Consider the following 16,042-nt stretch of genomic DNA (forward strand, 5'->3'; position numbering starts at 1 on the left):
TAAGGTGTCACAGTAAATCAGTGACAGAACATGAGGCATGAGAACTGCAGAGTTCTGACTCCCAGTCCCCCGTTCCAACAACTAGATGATACAGACTGATGATATACTAATTTTAAATATTTAATGTCTATTATGTTTGATATGCATCTTAAATATATTATTTCTTATACTGTATCCACAACAATCATTGCATATCTTAAGTCTGCTTAATACAACTCCTCGCTGCAGAATTCTTTTCACCCTAATAGACATGTTCTTGAGCAAAACCACTATTCTACAATGGGCTGAGGAGAGCAACTGATTCACTGACCTCCAGAAAACTCTTCTCTAAGGCCACACGTATGTTGGTCTCTATGCTGGTGCGTTTCTTCCTCCTACGGTTCAAGCCCTCAATCCCCAGACCTGGGGAATTCAGGGCACTTGGGCTGGAGAGAGCTGAATCAGATGAGAGGTTTTCTGAAAGAGAGCAGAAGAGAGCATGAATCAACAAGAGATGTTGTGTCAGTGCACTGCAATTGATTAGAGGATCCCACCCATGCTATCTGTGTAAGAGAGGGCAGAATGTACCCTATATTCATTACAGACCTGGGCTGGTTTCTTCACAGCAGAAGTATTAACCTGGTATGACCACTTATACCTGCAATTTACAAGCTATGAGAAGGACTTGGGACAAACAAGAAATGATTACTCATCCTGTGAAGTAACTGGGGTTCTTCGAGATGTCCCCCCCTACAGGTACTCCACTCTAGGTGCAATAGTGCCCCCCCGGGCCTTCAATTGGAGAGTTCTCATAGCAGTGTCTTTTTGGTCCACGTTAGTCCTGTGCCCCAGCCTGTTGTTATATTGCACTGTGCGGGTGAACTGCCCTTAATCCCTTCTCTACCGTGAAGCCCTATAGCAGAGAACTCTGAAGCAGAGGGGAAGGAGAGCGGGTAGTGGAGCACCCATAGGGGGACACATCTTGAAGAACTACAGTTACTGCATAGGGTGAGTAACCCATTTCTTCTTCTTCTTTTTTTTTTTTTTTTTTTTTGGAGTAGTGTCCCTATGGATGCTCCACACTAGGTGACTGCTGAGCTGTACCCTCTAAGGTGGACGGGGCATCGGAGTCGAATCCAGTACAACAGAGTACAGTACAGCTGAATATTGTGTTGGAGGCAGAGCCTCGCGTGATTGCACAGTGTTTGGAGAACGCATGCACAGAAGCCCAAGTGGCAACTTGACATATTTCAATGATCGGTATGTTTTTGAGAAAGGCCGCAGAAGGATGATGGACCTTGTCGAATGGGTGCATATGAGCGAGGGTAGCTCAACGTTACAAGATCGATACTAGGAGTTAATGCAGTCTGAGTCTCTGGCAAAACACGACCATTTCTGACAATACGTGTAGCAAATAGAGAGTTTCCTGCTGTGCAGTAGCACTCTTTTTACATCGTCTGAAGAGGTTGTCTCTACCCGTGAGCCATGCTGGTTGTAGCCTTTATCATGAAGTGTTGATTTAGTGTGATGCTGCCTACCACGTTCATTCACTGCATCTACTACCAGGGAATTAGGTCACGAGTGGGAAAATAAAAATCCCAAGTGCTCTGCTGGGACATAGTACTTCTTGTCCCCTCTTTTACACGTAGGTGGAATGGACACTGGTGTGTGTCAAACAATCTTTACTGGATCTAAAAGAGCCCCATTAACAGGGAAGGCTACACAGGCACTGAAGATGAATGAAGGATACTGAGCAGCTTATGATGAGGCTTCATAACTTCCTCAAATGGAATCTGTAAGGAGTCTGCAACTCTCTTGTTCAGATCCTGGAAGTTTTAAATCATCCAGCAAGAATGAGGGAAGAGGCATAACTGCTTCATCCGGGGATGAACAGGAGATGTTGGCTGCAGGTGAAATCTCTATCAGCTTTAGCCTCCTGCTCCTCAAAAGATTCTTCCAGAGCCTCAGGTCTCTTGGGGGGAGCAGGTGAAGTTGACTGTTCCTGCCTATGGTGGGCAGCACTAGATGCCCTGGAGAATTGTTGACTATAAATAGCCCAAGGGTCCCAATATGGCCAAGGAGGAGGGGCATAATGCATCAGTGGAGGCACCCAAAGGTGCTTGTACCAGCAAGGCACTGGTAGTAATATGAGCCATGAACAGTCTCACCTTTAGCCGAAGCCTCTGGAAAGGGACCTCTGCAGGAGAGAGGAGAGCCCTGAACCAATGCTTGTGAGACAGATGAGGTTCTCAACAGAATCCTCTTCCTCTGGTTCACTCAGGAACAACGGAGAGCCTAGAGAAATCTGAGGTGAAATAATTGGTACCAGGTACACCTCTGATGATCTGGATGTCCTTGGTACCGATAGCATGTTGGTGTCAACGAGTGGTGAGTTGCCAGTCTCTGATACAGCCAGGTTCCGGGAACACAGAACTCCTGCAGTACTGCGAGGGACATCCATTTTGAGGCTTACAAGTATAGTATAATAATCATGATTGGGGGTGTTGCCAATACCATAGACTTTGACAGTGCCAAATGCTTCGTGAGCTTTGAGGGAGGCACGGATGGAGGCCAAGTGAACTTCTTTGCCATGGAGGAAGCAGAGGGAGGGCTCTTCTTACTGCCTCTGTCCCATGCCAGTCCCGAGGGTCTCTCTGAGGCCAAAGCCTTGCTGCCACGCAGACTAGTCGTACCCTGCGTACTATAGGAATCAGGAGCCTCATGGGTACCTGACTGGAAAGTGGCCATGCTAGGGTAGCTGAGGGAAGCAATGACCTCAGCTTTTTTGAGGTAGAATCTCTACCTGTGAACCTAGGGTACGTTCCTTTGAGGGCTTGTGAGAGGAGTCCTGTATCTTCCTCTTGAGTGCCCTGGAGGTGTGGGGCTCTGAGATAGCAGACTTACATGGGGACTAGTGTACAGTGGAGGTCAAGACCTGAATTGGAGGCTAGATGTAGAAAGCTCCCCATCATAAGGAGGCAAAGCTTCATTTCTCATTTTTTTCTGGCTCTTGATTTCAAAGCCAGGCAAAAAAGAGTTACACTTTGAGTGATGTACCACTCCCCAAGGCAGCAGATACAATGTGAATGTCCATTGCTAACAGGGATCGCCTACTGGAATGATGAACAGTTTTTAAAGCCCAGAGAACCAGGCATTACCACAGACAGAATATGTCTAACCATCTAAAACATAAAATATCTAACTTCTAGAATATAGAAATGAGTTGTTGGGTTTTTTTTTAAGGAAAGAAGCTAGAATAAAGGAAACTATTGACTGTGAACAAGTAACACTAATACTAACATGAACACTAACGGTAAGGTTGAGGAAATCTGAAGAGAACTGCTAGAGCCCAGCCTCAGGCCTAGATGGTTGAGAAGAAAATGAGGGCGGTTCGACTGCACAGTACACAACAACGGGACAGAGCACAAGACTAATGCACATGTGGGCCACATGTACACTGCTATGAGAAATATCCAGTCGAAGGCACAGGGGATGCTATTGCATAGGGATATTACTTGGGGAATACTACATTCCACATCAATGTTAATTTATTGCATCTCCGTGAAATATCCTTCATTCCCATCCCTTCCACTTCAAACGCACTTTACTATGGTGCAGTTAAAATATTCATTCATGTACAGTTCATCAACAATTATTTTCAGCAATGATTCTTTTGATCTTCAGCAGTTGTCTGAGCAGCCTAGCAAAGAATCTCTCTGCTCCATGTGCGTCTGGGAAGCAGGGAACTTGTAGTCAACTTCAGTCATTTGTCCTCTCATCTACTAAGGTCTTGGCTGATGCTATATTCTCTAGACTGCCCAGATGGCCAGAACTCACTTCTGGCTCCCCCCTTCCCTGATTGAAAGCTAGACTTGAGCTCTGACTTCTTGACCTCCCTACCCTCTGTCTGATTCTATAGAACATGGAAGAAAGCATGCACTGTAATGCAGTTAATTCCCCTTGTAGGAAAGTGTGCAGAACAAGAGGCATCTAAATCCTGGCAAGTAGGAAACAAAATGCTGGAATAATAAATAATGAATTCAATTGCAGAATCATGGAGTCCACAGGCCCTGAGTGAGATGAAAATGGCAGCTCACACCACTCAGGACTACTGTTTTGGGTTTTCTGCAGACTCAGATGGACATCACTTGCATTCAGTTCATATTTCCAAGGTTATCTTTGCAACCATGAGGGCCACAGATTTACTTTTTCTTAAATGAAAGCAGAAATCCTGGAGCACAATTCTGTAGCAAATTCCACAATCATGGAATACACAGGGCCTTGGCTGTGATGCTACTCCCTTCTATGTACTTCTAATTAGGTTCCAGTTAAACTACTGCTGAAGTCAGTGGGAGTCTTTCAATTGACTTTAATTGTAGCTGGATAAAACGCTAATGCAGGGGTTCCCAAACTTTTTGCCAGTATGACCCCATTTTAATTAAATATTTCCTGCTGGGACCCCAGACAACATGGAGGATGCCATTTTGCTCTCCACGCAGTGTGACTTTGCACCTATGGTGTGTGCCCACGTCACATGGAGGACGCCATTTTGTAGAACAAAGTGGCATCCTCTGCACAGTATGACCTTCTATGTATGGTGCATGCGAGGTCACAATGTATGGAAGATGCCATTTTGTAGAGCAAAATGGTATCCTCTATACATTGTGACCTTGAATACACCATACATGCGAGGTCATGCTCTGGGGAGCAAAATGGCATCCTCCACACACTCAAGTTCACTGCAACCCCAACTGCTGATGGTGTGACCCCATTTGGGGTTACAACCCACAGTTTAGGAACTACTGCCCTAGGGGCTGGGAGCACCCACTGAGAAACCTTGGTGTTGGATGCCACAATAACTTTTTGCTGATATTTCTTTGTTGGCTAAACAAAGTGAGGCCCTACATTAAACTAGATGATATTTTTGTTTGTCTGTAATGCAATAACTTTTGACCACCACATTCAATCTATTCCAAAATTTCATGTAATGTTCTAGGCATGAGTGAGTAGAACTCCCATTGATTTTGGTGAAAACTGGAAAACCAGGAGGAGAAAATGGAAGACATATGGAGCCCCAGCAGCTGGTTAGAAGACCCACAGCTTCAACCAGGTCGGTTATTATCTACAGATTAAAGAACTAGCTGACGGCAGCCATTAACATCTTCAAGCATAACAATAACCCGATCTCAGCTCTGCCCATTGTCTCAATAGAATTTAAAATGTTAACGTCCTAAATGAGTTATATCCCAGAGAGAAAGAAAAGGAGAAATGTTATGTGGTGGAAAGGAACACTCCAGAGGGTGGGGGTGTTGGGGAGGAGGAGAGGCACACAGAGCCCCTAGCATGAAGGGAAGGAGAAATGGGGGGCACAGAGTACATGGCATGGGTGGGAGGCTGGCACATAAGGAGCATGTGGGGGGACTGGTCAAATCCAGAGAGCTGCTAGTGTGTTCAGTGAGCTTGGCCTACATTAGCTACAAAGTGAGCAACCCTCTTGTAACTACCCACTTGGGAAAGGAATCTAGGACAGTTAGAAGTTATATGCACAAACACACACTAAAAAAGCATATGGTGTACACTCTTCTCTTACACTAACATTGATTCCACTGACTGTACAAGCACATAGCCAAAAGCCATACAGGAGTTGCTTCAGAGTCCTGTGGAACCTTGGAGTGGTTACTGATGCTACTGTTACTTTTATCCTTGTAAATTACCTGTCCCAAGAAGAGATAGGGAAGCTTCATGGGTTTTGTAACAAGCAACTTAAGGCCCAAACCAAACAGAACACGAAAGCAAATTTTCAGAATCCCACTGGATTTGTGGTGGGACTGTGACGAAGTCCCCAGACTTTCACCTGCATCATTGAGCCACTTTTCCAGAAGTGGCTTTAACTTGCACATGTTCTTAAAGCTGAGGTTCAAGGCTTCAAAGCGAGAGATGGTAGTTTGGCTGAAGTCATTTCCATAGAGTTTGCCCATAGCGAGCCCAACATCACCCTGCAGAGAGAGAGAGAGAGAGAGAGAGAAGGATTCATTAACATATGACTCTTTGCTATAGAAGTCCCTCCTCTGACACAGAGGACACAAAGCTCTAGCTGAGACAAACATTTGTGTCACCTTTTGGTGACCCCACTTCTACATAAGGCTTCAGGTTCATAGAAGTTTGCTCAGTGATAACAGGTTCATGACAAACCAGATGATAAAAAAATATTCAGTCTTTCCAAGCCTCATACTCTTTCCATTTAATCTCAACTCTTTTCAGGAGATCTCAGATACCTTTGACTTGGTCTCCACATTATCACTGAGCACCACATCCCACTGAATATTAATTCAAGCAATTAGAGCAAACAATATAATTCTTGGGAGCAGAAGTGAAGTTGTACCTACTTAACACTAAAAAAGAGAAGTTCAAATAGAAATTGGGAAATACTAATTACTGGAGTGCAACAATTCAGCGTAACACTCTGGAGATGGTGAGAGGATAATAATTGTCCATAAACCAAGGTGCTCCTCCCACTTCTGCTGGATTTAATCTTTTGGGGTTCAAACTGAGCCTCTCTAGCAGATCTATTTAAGAAGCAGAAGAAAAATTCAACTATTCTCAATAATGGTTAATTAGGGGGTTTCCACTACCATCACATTTGTCCAAAGGGAAGTCAGGAAATTTACAGCCAGCCAAACCATCATTACCAATTCTTTATCTGGGGTTCTTACTTTTCCAACCTCAGGTTTTGACTCTACATCAAGCATTGTGCTTGCACTAGCATTTATACATGAGGATCTCAAAGTGTTTTTCACTCCGGGTGGGCTCTTATCAAATTCAACTAAATAAGAGAGTCCCATCAGTACTTGGACCGGAGACCTCCAAAGAAAGCCCAGTGTGGCCTGATGCCTCAGAAGAAGGTGTCTCTATCCTTTTAGTCAGTATTGAGTCATCCATATTGCAAGTGGTTCAAGGGCAGTGTTGTGCAGGAGCTGTCATTTTAAAGTTTCATTGGAAAATTTTGTTCCTGTTTGTGGTCATTAAAATTCCTTTGGCTCTTTTTGCAAGTGAAAGGGTCTTGCCCATGGTACATAACTTTAAACCACCATAAAGAAAACAGGATGATATAGGAATAGTTAATATAGTTTGCATCCACACTACAAAATTTAAAACCCATTTTACAACAGTGCTGAAAAATCCTGAAAAACAGATTGAGGGGGTTGGTTGAGTTTAACACAGTGTAGTTTAAAGTGGTTTAGTTGGATTGCAAACAGTGCTGTATTCTCCTCCAAAGGTAGTCCTCACAACCCAGCCTGATACCTACAAAATAAGGGAATGAAGAGTGGCTACTTCCAGTCCAGGAATTAAAATGACAGTCTGGTAAACTGCACAATGCATGTAAAGGGGGCAGGGAGGGAGATACTAATGTGGATTTGAAAAGTGAACTAAAATGATTGATGGTTCACCAAGCTACCTGGTCAGAAGAGGAAACGTCTGAATTGTGAGATGCTACCTCGTATGTCCCATAATTCTGTGCATTCAAAGCTCATTAACTGGTTCCTACAGAGGCAATGTGGATGCTCTTGCAGCGTTTATGCTGTTAACCTTGCTGTTTCAGCCACTTTGGAGGTAGATCTGATCTGTGCTTAGAGTGGATAGATTTATTATGAGGCTTGTGACAGTCCCCTGAACAACTTCCAACTCTGGTATTTATATTCTTCCTATCAATATTTGACCTTTAGTTTAACTAAAATAAGGAGTGGTTACTTACCTTGTACAGTAACTGGAGTTCTTTGAGATGTGTCTCCTTATGGGTGCTCCATTTTAGAATGTGCACATCTGTGCACTCTTGACTGGCGATTTTCATCAGCAGTGTTTGTGGGTCCGCATCTGTGCCCTAGATATCCTTATGCTACGGTACAAGGATATATGGGGGGCAGATCCACTCCTGTTCCTTCTCAACCAAGAAAGTCTAGTGAGAAGACTCCGAGACAGAAGAGAAGGAGAGTGAGTAGCGAAGCACCTACAAGGGTACACATCTTGAAGAATTCCAGGTATCATACAATGTAAGTAACCTCTCCTTTTTCTTCAAATAGTGTCCCTATGGATGCTCCACTTCAGGATTTTCCTGAGCAACACCTCAGTTATGGAGGAGGGTGCTGATAAGGTAGATTGAGTACAGACCATAGAATGGCATCACTGAAAGCTACATCAGCTCTGAAAACAGGCACAATTGCATATTGCTGGGAAAATATATGCACTGGAGACCAGATGGCTGTTCTGCTGATGTCGGAGAAAGGTATGCTTTTCAGTAGTGCCACAGAGTTAGACTGACATTTGGTGAAATTGGCAAGCACCTAGAAGGGGGACAAGTCCCCGAAGCATTATAACAAATTAAGCTACATCCTGAAACATATTTGGACAGTGTTTGGGTAGAAATAGTATGCCCCTTCATTTGTTCTGTGATCAGGATTAGCCTAAAGGGCTTAGTCTTGTTGAGGTAAAAGGAGAGAGCCCTTCTTACGTTGTGTATACGCTGCTCTTGAAGAGTGACACTTGGGTTAAAACACCAGTAGGTGAATTTCCTGATTAATGTGGAACTCTGAAGACACTTTAGGCAGGACGCAATAATTAGGTGGTAGAGTCACTTAAATCATGATAGAGCCTCTAGCTCCCTCACCCTCCTGGCTGAGATGACAGCTATGAGGAATGAAGTCTTGAGGGACAAATGAAGGAGGGAACAGTTCCCCATAGGCTCAAAAGGGGGTTTCCTCAGAGCACAGAGGACTAAGTTGAGGTCCCATGATGGACTGCGTTCTTCGTCAGGAGGAAAAAGATCAAAGCAGAACTTTAATAAATCTCATAGTGGTTGAGTGAATAAAGATTGAAAACCCTTCAGTAAGGGGGTGGGTAAGAGGCTGTCTCAGCAGCCAGATGAACCTTAATCAAGCGCTGCAATAAATGTGTGTTTTTTAAGTTTGGAATATAATCAAGAATGTGTGTCTGGCAGGACTGTAGAAGTAGTATAGATCATGGCTGCACCAAAACTGGAAGCATTTCCACTTCAGCAGAGAAGTTTTTCTTGTGGGTTTTCTATTATTAAGCAGCACTGTTTGTGCCTTTGGGGAGGAGTCCTGTTCTATATGAGAGAGCCATTTAGTAGTCAGGCCTTGAGGTGCGTGATGAATCCTGACTCCTGAGTGAGGAAATCGGCTATCCGCAAAGGCAGAAAGAGGCAGTTGCTAATTCACACAAACCAACTCTGAGAACTACACCTATCAGAACTACAATGGTGCTATAAGGATAGCTACTAATTTCTCCTGTTTCAATTTGTTTAGGATCTTGAGAAGTAAACTCATTGGAGGATAACTGTATAGCAATACATGAGGCAAAAGGATGGCTAAGGCATCTCCCATTGAGTTGCGGCTGTGCCCTCCCTTTGAACAGAATCATCTGCACTTTGCATTGGATGATGTCATGAAGAGATCTATCTCCACATTACCCTAGGTAAGACCTATCCTTTGGAATACTTCATTATTTAGCTCCCACTCATGGCTGATGTGGAAATGGTGGCAGAGGGAATCCACCACTGCTCTGCAATCCTGGTAGATAAACCACTGAAATCTGCATATACTCTGATATGCACCAGTTCCATAGTCTTATGGATTTGGCACATAATGACTGGGATCTTGCTTCTCCTTGTTGACTGATATAATACATTGCTGCTTTGTTCAGCATTATTTGTACTGAGTGGCCCCTGATGGGGAGTAGGAAGATCTGGAAAGCATAGTGAACTGCTCTGAGCTCTAATATGTTAATATAAAGGATTGGCTTCTAAGAGGTCCATATGCCCTCAGTTGTGAAGTTCAAAAAGTGCCCACCTCAGTTTATCAGAAAGGCATCTATACTGACGATCCTTGTGGGCGGAGGCTGCAAGAACAGAACTCCCACGGATACATTTTGTGGCTCCTTCCAGCAATTAGAGAACCAAGGACCGTCCAAGACACGGACACTTGCTTGGATACACTATGCTTGGGGGGGAGGGGTGTAGACAGTTCTCAGCCACACTTGAAGACACTTGAAGGTGTAGTCTTGCTTAAGGGCATCACAAACTTACAGGACACCAGATGGCTCAGAAGTTGTAGGCAAGCACTTGCTGTGGTTTGCGGGCTCTGCCGTATTGTTGGAAAAAGACTGGACATTGTAGCAAACTTGTCTTTGTGCAAGTATGCTCTGACAGTGGACGAGTCCAGAGTGGCCAATGAAGTCAATGAATTCAGTGGTGAGTGCCAACTTTTCTGCACTGAAGCGGAGGCCCAGGAATGAACTGAAATAGGAGCTTTCTGGTTGCTTTCTGTACCTTTATAGCTATGGAACATCCAGCTGTATTGGTGGCATCAAGTGAGGCTTGGAGAGAAGGCTTGGTGATTGTCTGGCCTGTTATGAGGTCTTGAAATTGTTCCCTCTGGTCCTGTGGCAAGTGTTCAATAAAAGATGAAAACTTGGAATAGTTTGTAAAATCAAATTTTGCAGTTAGGACTTGGTAATTGGCTACTCTCAACTCCTAAGAGGCAAAGGATTAGCTTTTGCAGGCCAAATGGTCTAGCTATTTCAGTTCTTTGTCAGATGGAATCAAATGGGATCAATGTTGTCTATTTCATTTGTGACAGCCTCAACCACCAAGGAGTTAGACATAGGGTAGGAGGAAAAAAACCCCAAGCCTCTAGGTGGAATACAATATTTTTTGTATCAGCCCATTTACATGTAGGTGGCGTTGTGGCTGAAGTTGGCCATACGACATGGGCTGGACCAGAAAAGCCAACTGGCAAGTCGATTTTGCCCTGAAGAGACATACGGGGGATGTTCAACAAGGAACATCAGAGTTCCTGTTACCACCTGTAACGGAATTTGTAAGTTCTTTGTTATTTATTTAATGAGATCTTGAAAGGCCTTGAAATCACTGGTATAAGATGGTGGGGGTAGGCGCAACAGCTTCGCCAGAGGCTTTGTAGGAAGGTGGTGTTTCTTCTTCCCTTGCTGGCACTAGCTCTTCTACAAGTTGTTTCTGTGAAGCAAGGTCCAAGCACGGTGGTGGCGGTTTTTGGTGCATCCTCTTATGAGATGGAACCTTGTAGAGTTGGTTGTCATAAGAGGGCCATGGGTTCCAATAAGACCACTGAGATGGGTCATAAAGGAAAGGGACAGCACCTCAGGATTGTCATTGTCAGGTTTGCCAGCTGTATGTCCTGCAGGAGGTTTCTTCCTCAGAGTGCATCTTGGGAGGGAGGGAGGCTTGCTGGGGAAAACTGATTATCAAGGCCCTAAAATAAAAGGTGCCCTTCAAAACTGCAATGGGTAAAATTACTGGCAACGCTTTAAGCGTGATGCTAGAACTCTGAGGAAAAATCCCCTGAAAACCCATGTTTGAAGAAGACAAGAAATACTGACAGAAGTCATTGTATTTCCCATAACTTCAAATTAAAAAAAAAAAAGGTTAATGAATAAGGTAGGATGGTATGCATGATACACACATGCTGATTTATGATGTTGAAATATTAAGATGAAGAATTGTTGAATAGTAAAAATAAGAGTTTTATTAGTTTAACTTAATAGGTTTATAATTAATGGATAGTGAATGAGTTTGGATAGGATAATATTTGCACCAAGGCCTCCTACCCCACTCACCCCAAGCACAAACTATACTAAACAAACAACATAAATTACTAAAAGAATAAGAAAAAATAAGCAAGAGAGATAGCAAGCAGCTTGGCAAGCTAACAGACACTGCAACGCTTTGTCTCAGGCTGCATGTATCTGAGAAAGAACTGCAGTGGTGGCGACTGCTCCCCCAAATACCTTCATACTGGAGCACACGGATATCTAGGGCACAGACACAGATCTATAGATACAGATGATGAAAGTCTCCAATCACGAGTGCATGCATGAGCACACATCCTGAGGTGGAGCACTCCTAGTTATTCATTTCTTTGTGAACCTTTTCCCCCAAAGATAGTATCATTTCAATGGTAGATGAAGGGATTACTCTATGGCAGCGTTTCTCAATTAAATTTCCAGCTGAACCCTTTACTCATACTTGATACCCTCCGCCGAAAAATCCAGGACATCTTCCCTTTTTCGGCAGCGCAGAGAACAGCTGCTCTCAGCAGCGCCATGTCACTTTCTCACGGAACCCTAACAGGGTTCTGCGGAACACCAACTGAGAAACACTTCTCTATGGGAATGAGCAAAGAGACACTCACCAATGAAGTAGAGGATAAAGGTACTTTGCAATAAACAAGTTTAACCCACTTCATAAAATGACTGAACCCTCTTACTGACCAATGAAAACAAATATGGAGCATATTACGACCAGTTCCACTTCATTACAATAGCACCATTTGTACCAGAAGAAAGGTGAGAAGAGATATTTCCAATTTGTCTGCATTATATCACAAGATATTATAATATGACAAATTATTTGTTCACTCTGTACAGAACATCTCTCTAACTACTCAGTGTGGATACAGGTCATGTCTGTATTTCCAGGATTATCAACTATCTCAGATAGAATACTTCGCTTGGGTTTAAATGTGTCAAACATGCAGCTATTTAAAAAAAAAAATTAAATTATATAAAAAAAACCCCCAAAATTCATCTGCTTTGGATACTTACTTTAAAATGATAAAGAACTTCTGCAAGTCAAAACCAGCTTATTACCCCCAAAATGGAATGTAATAGGCAATTAGTGTACAATACAAACTAGATCCTTGTAATTATTTTTTAAAAGAACAAAAGTAAATCCGCTGAGTTTGAAAATAACATACTATGTCATTAGCAATAAATTTTTCTGTTACCCTTTGGCATACAGTCTAATTATGTGACTACAGGAAACCTTAGTAATAAGATCCTTAATTACTACACAATTACATAATTAGATAATTGTTATAATTAAAAAACACCTAATTATGTACCTATTTACTCAAAGAATAACAATGGATTGATCAAGTAAATACTATGTCATTTATAACTGAGGTTTTTTTATTTTAAACGAAGGGAAATATAATACAAAAAGCTGCCTTTGTATTATACTGGGCTTGTGACACTAAGATCAAAAGCAAAGGCTGCTATAGAAACCTTAGTTCTTGTGTCTCTTTTTTTCCTCCAAAGTACAAAGTCAGGACAGTGTCAGTAAGGAGAGTTAACCCTTAATTTAAAAATCCTGGTTTCTGCTGCATAATCATTTCACAGTGACACAGCCAGGCAGGCTAACTGACGACTGTGATGGGCACAAACCAGAAAACCTCAGTCAAGCAACAGAGAAGCTATTATTTTCAATATAGTTTCTTATACCATGCTCATCATAATATCTGAGTGTCTCCTTCCCCTCATGAGGGAGGGAGTGAAGCATGCTCATGGCAACAAAACACTCTTCATTTTACTATTTCTTGTGTGATAATGATGATTCTGCCAGGAACTTCTATTATGAACCCCGATTTTTCAGGCATTTAGAACTTTGTCAGAAAAATAAATTTGACCTTGGGCACATGCTTTCAGTGACAGTGGTTTCACTTATTCTGAATCCACAAAAAATTGGATTGGCTGCTTTGAGTTCATACTGTAAAACATCCACTTATGATTTTCATTTGCTCCTTCTTCTAGCAAAACATGCTCATGTTTAACAACGTGCTACCAGACTTCTTGATCTGGATAGATGATTTTAATTTTGATGGAAAAAAACATTTTTGGTATTACTAAAAAGGAACTCCTAGATACAAGCACAGCTTCTCTCAGCAACAGAATAATGGATCATACTTTGCAATTCTAATAGCACTTTTCATCCAAACATATTCAATATATTCAAAATTACTTTCTTCAGCCTCATCCTGATGGGTACTTCTGCTCCGATACCACCCACCTAAATGGATTTCACCATCAGGCTTTAGGTCAGCAGACAAGTGAACATCTGCTCTGGTGAGCCCAATAGGTTGGGAGTTGCTTTCCCTTAATTTTGCTCCTCTGTCTTCACTTAAACACTGCTAAATACTTATTAGCAGAAGTGGGTTTTTTTTTTTTTTTTTAAAAAGGTGTTTTTTTTGGAACTCAGGAGTCTGGGCATCTAGTCCCCTTGCTCTAACTACTAAAACAGTTCCTTCCTTATCATTAGTTGTTTTCATATGAACTTGGTAGAGGAAAGCTGATTGATAATCTTGTCCTCAGAGTATTCAGTGTGGACACTATTCCCAAAGTGGTGATCAAACCTCAAATGCTTTCTTCAAGTTTACTATTTTCTTATTCAACTTCTTTTCAAAACTTATTTCTGAATCATCTTTTAAGCTTTCGCCTATGCCATTTCAGTTCTCATTTGCAGACCCTTGCAAGCCTTAAACTTCAAATACAGAATCACTGATATTTAATGCGAAGATGTGCTCAAATGATAAAAATGTTCAACATACAAAGCAGCTTCGTCACAGTTTTGACACAATCTTTAAACACTTAACTATTAAGTGTGCTATATGACTTTAGAGGTTGCACTTCTGAGGGCAGCTTTTAAAGTGTTTTGACCTATTCATTTTAAACCCTATAGGCCAAACAGTGCACAGTCAATGAAAGCCTGAGCTGGTAAATGCATGCACCTGCTGGGAAAATGGCTACCCTTTAAAATCAGCAACAGAGCAGGAAAGATGTGTATGGCCTTTTCTGTTCTTTTCTAGAACCCTCATACAGAAGGGAAAGATGACAGCTTAACTCTATTTAAGAAGGCACTGCAAGGAGGGGGTGCTACTATCCCATCCCTCCAGATCTGAAAGCCGATTTAACCCCATACTAGGAGGCACTAAGGTACTCAATTTTACCTGAGTGAATCCAAGTTTGATCCGTCTTTGTTTGAAAGTCTTGGCAAACTGCTCAAGCTCCTCAAGGTCACTGGGCTCCTCCAAGCTGGGAGTGTCAATTCGCTTTGGTGTTGACTGGCTCTGTGGAAGTGGCTGAATGGGGGTTGCTGCTATTGTGCGTGTTGGGGTTGCTGGCTGTTGAGGGGAGGAGACAGGAAGACAAAAAAAATGAAAAATAATATTCTGAACACAAAATAGTGGAAATAAACCTAACTCATGACTCTAGATTCCTACAGGAGAAAGTTTGGATACCAATATATCTACCATTTCCAACAAATCCAGAAGTGCTCTCAAATTTCTTGACATTTCTCAAATAAAGGCCATCAAAAATCCATTGTACTGTATTAGTATACAGTCTTTCAAGAAGGACTCTTTTAAAGCCAAACAAGGAAAAATAAAAGATGCACTGCACCAGTTTACCAGTGCCCTCCACCTGCGACTTAAGATGCTCCAAGAACAGTCCTCAACAGTCCTCAATATATTTAAATGCTTCCAGAGAGTTTGGCATTCATTCCCTTTAATTATTTTAAAGTTGAATTTATTGCAGGTGCAAAGTATCAAGTTGATAGCTCTACATATTCAAGTCCTCTATTTTTCCTTGGAACAAGGAAAGCAGGGGCAGCAGCACACAAGTATCCCTAACACTGCCCATTGTGAATGTGACTCAACCTTGACCTGGAGGGACCAGTTCCAGGCAGGAAAGAGTACTTCGGTCTCCTTGGAACCTCTGCTGAAACTGCTAACAAGAAGAGTAGTTATAATGGTGACATTTTATGGCAATAATACCTCTTAAAAATAAATAAAACAACCTTTTAGGTCTCTGATTTCTCCAGCATAACCTGATAGTTTCCTAGGAAACTAGCAAAAAGTTTGCCATTCCTGACAACATTTCCCAATATAAAAGTAGGAATATAGGCCCTTAGTAAGAGCCTGAGATATGTCTATGCACTATGGAAACCTCAGTCGGGTGAGGTTTCACACAATCAAAATACATTAAGAGACCATATGGGGTAGCACAGTTAAGGTTTTGAATACAACCTGAATTTTGGAATTTCCTGACTTTTGAGCACTTTACTCCACCTCCTTGAGTGTATGCACTATTACAATGCAGAACTGAATCCTATGCTGTGGCCAAATTCCACTCAGTGCAATTGAGGGGCTTGAGAGCAAGGATGGTTTTATGCCCTCAG

General features: G+C 42.3%; 1 protein-coding gene across 3 annotated transcripts in view; it reads right to left on the reverse strand.

The window, feature by feature from the left end:
- Nucleotides 1-16,042, reverse strand: part of POU2F1 (POU class 2 homeobox 1) — a 186,410-nt gene that overhangs the window by 17,627 nt on the left and 152,741 nt on the right. For all 3 annotated transcript variants that reach the window (XM_067546284.1, XM_067546285.1, XM_067546283.1), the window contains 3 exons: nucleotides 14,814-14,987; nucleotides 5,834-5,975; nucleotides 311-456 (listed from right to left, as the gene is read on the reverse strand). In XM_067546284.1, the coding sequence (XP_067402385.1) occupies nucleotides 311-456; nucleotides 5,834-5,975; nucleotides 14,814-14,987 (462 nt within the window). The remainder of the gene's footprint in view (nucleotides 1-310; nucleotides 457-5,833; nucleotides 5,976-14,813; nucleotides 14,988-16,042) is intronic.

The sequence above is a fragment of the Emydura macquarii genome, unplaced genomic scaffold, assembly GCF_026122565.2.
Source record: "Emydura macquarii macquarii isolate MOO-44397 ecotype Brisbane River unplaced genomic scaffold, CSIRO-AGI_Emac_v2 contig_1119, whole genome shotgun sequence".
NCBI lineage: Eukaryota > Metazoa > Chordata > Testudines > Chelidae > Emydura > Emydura macquarii.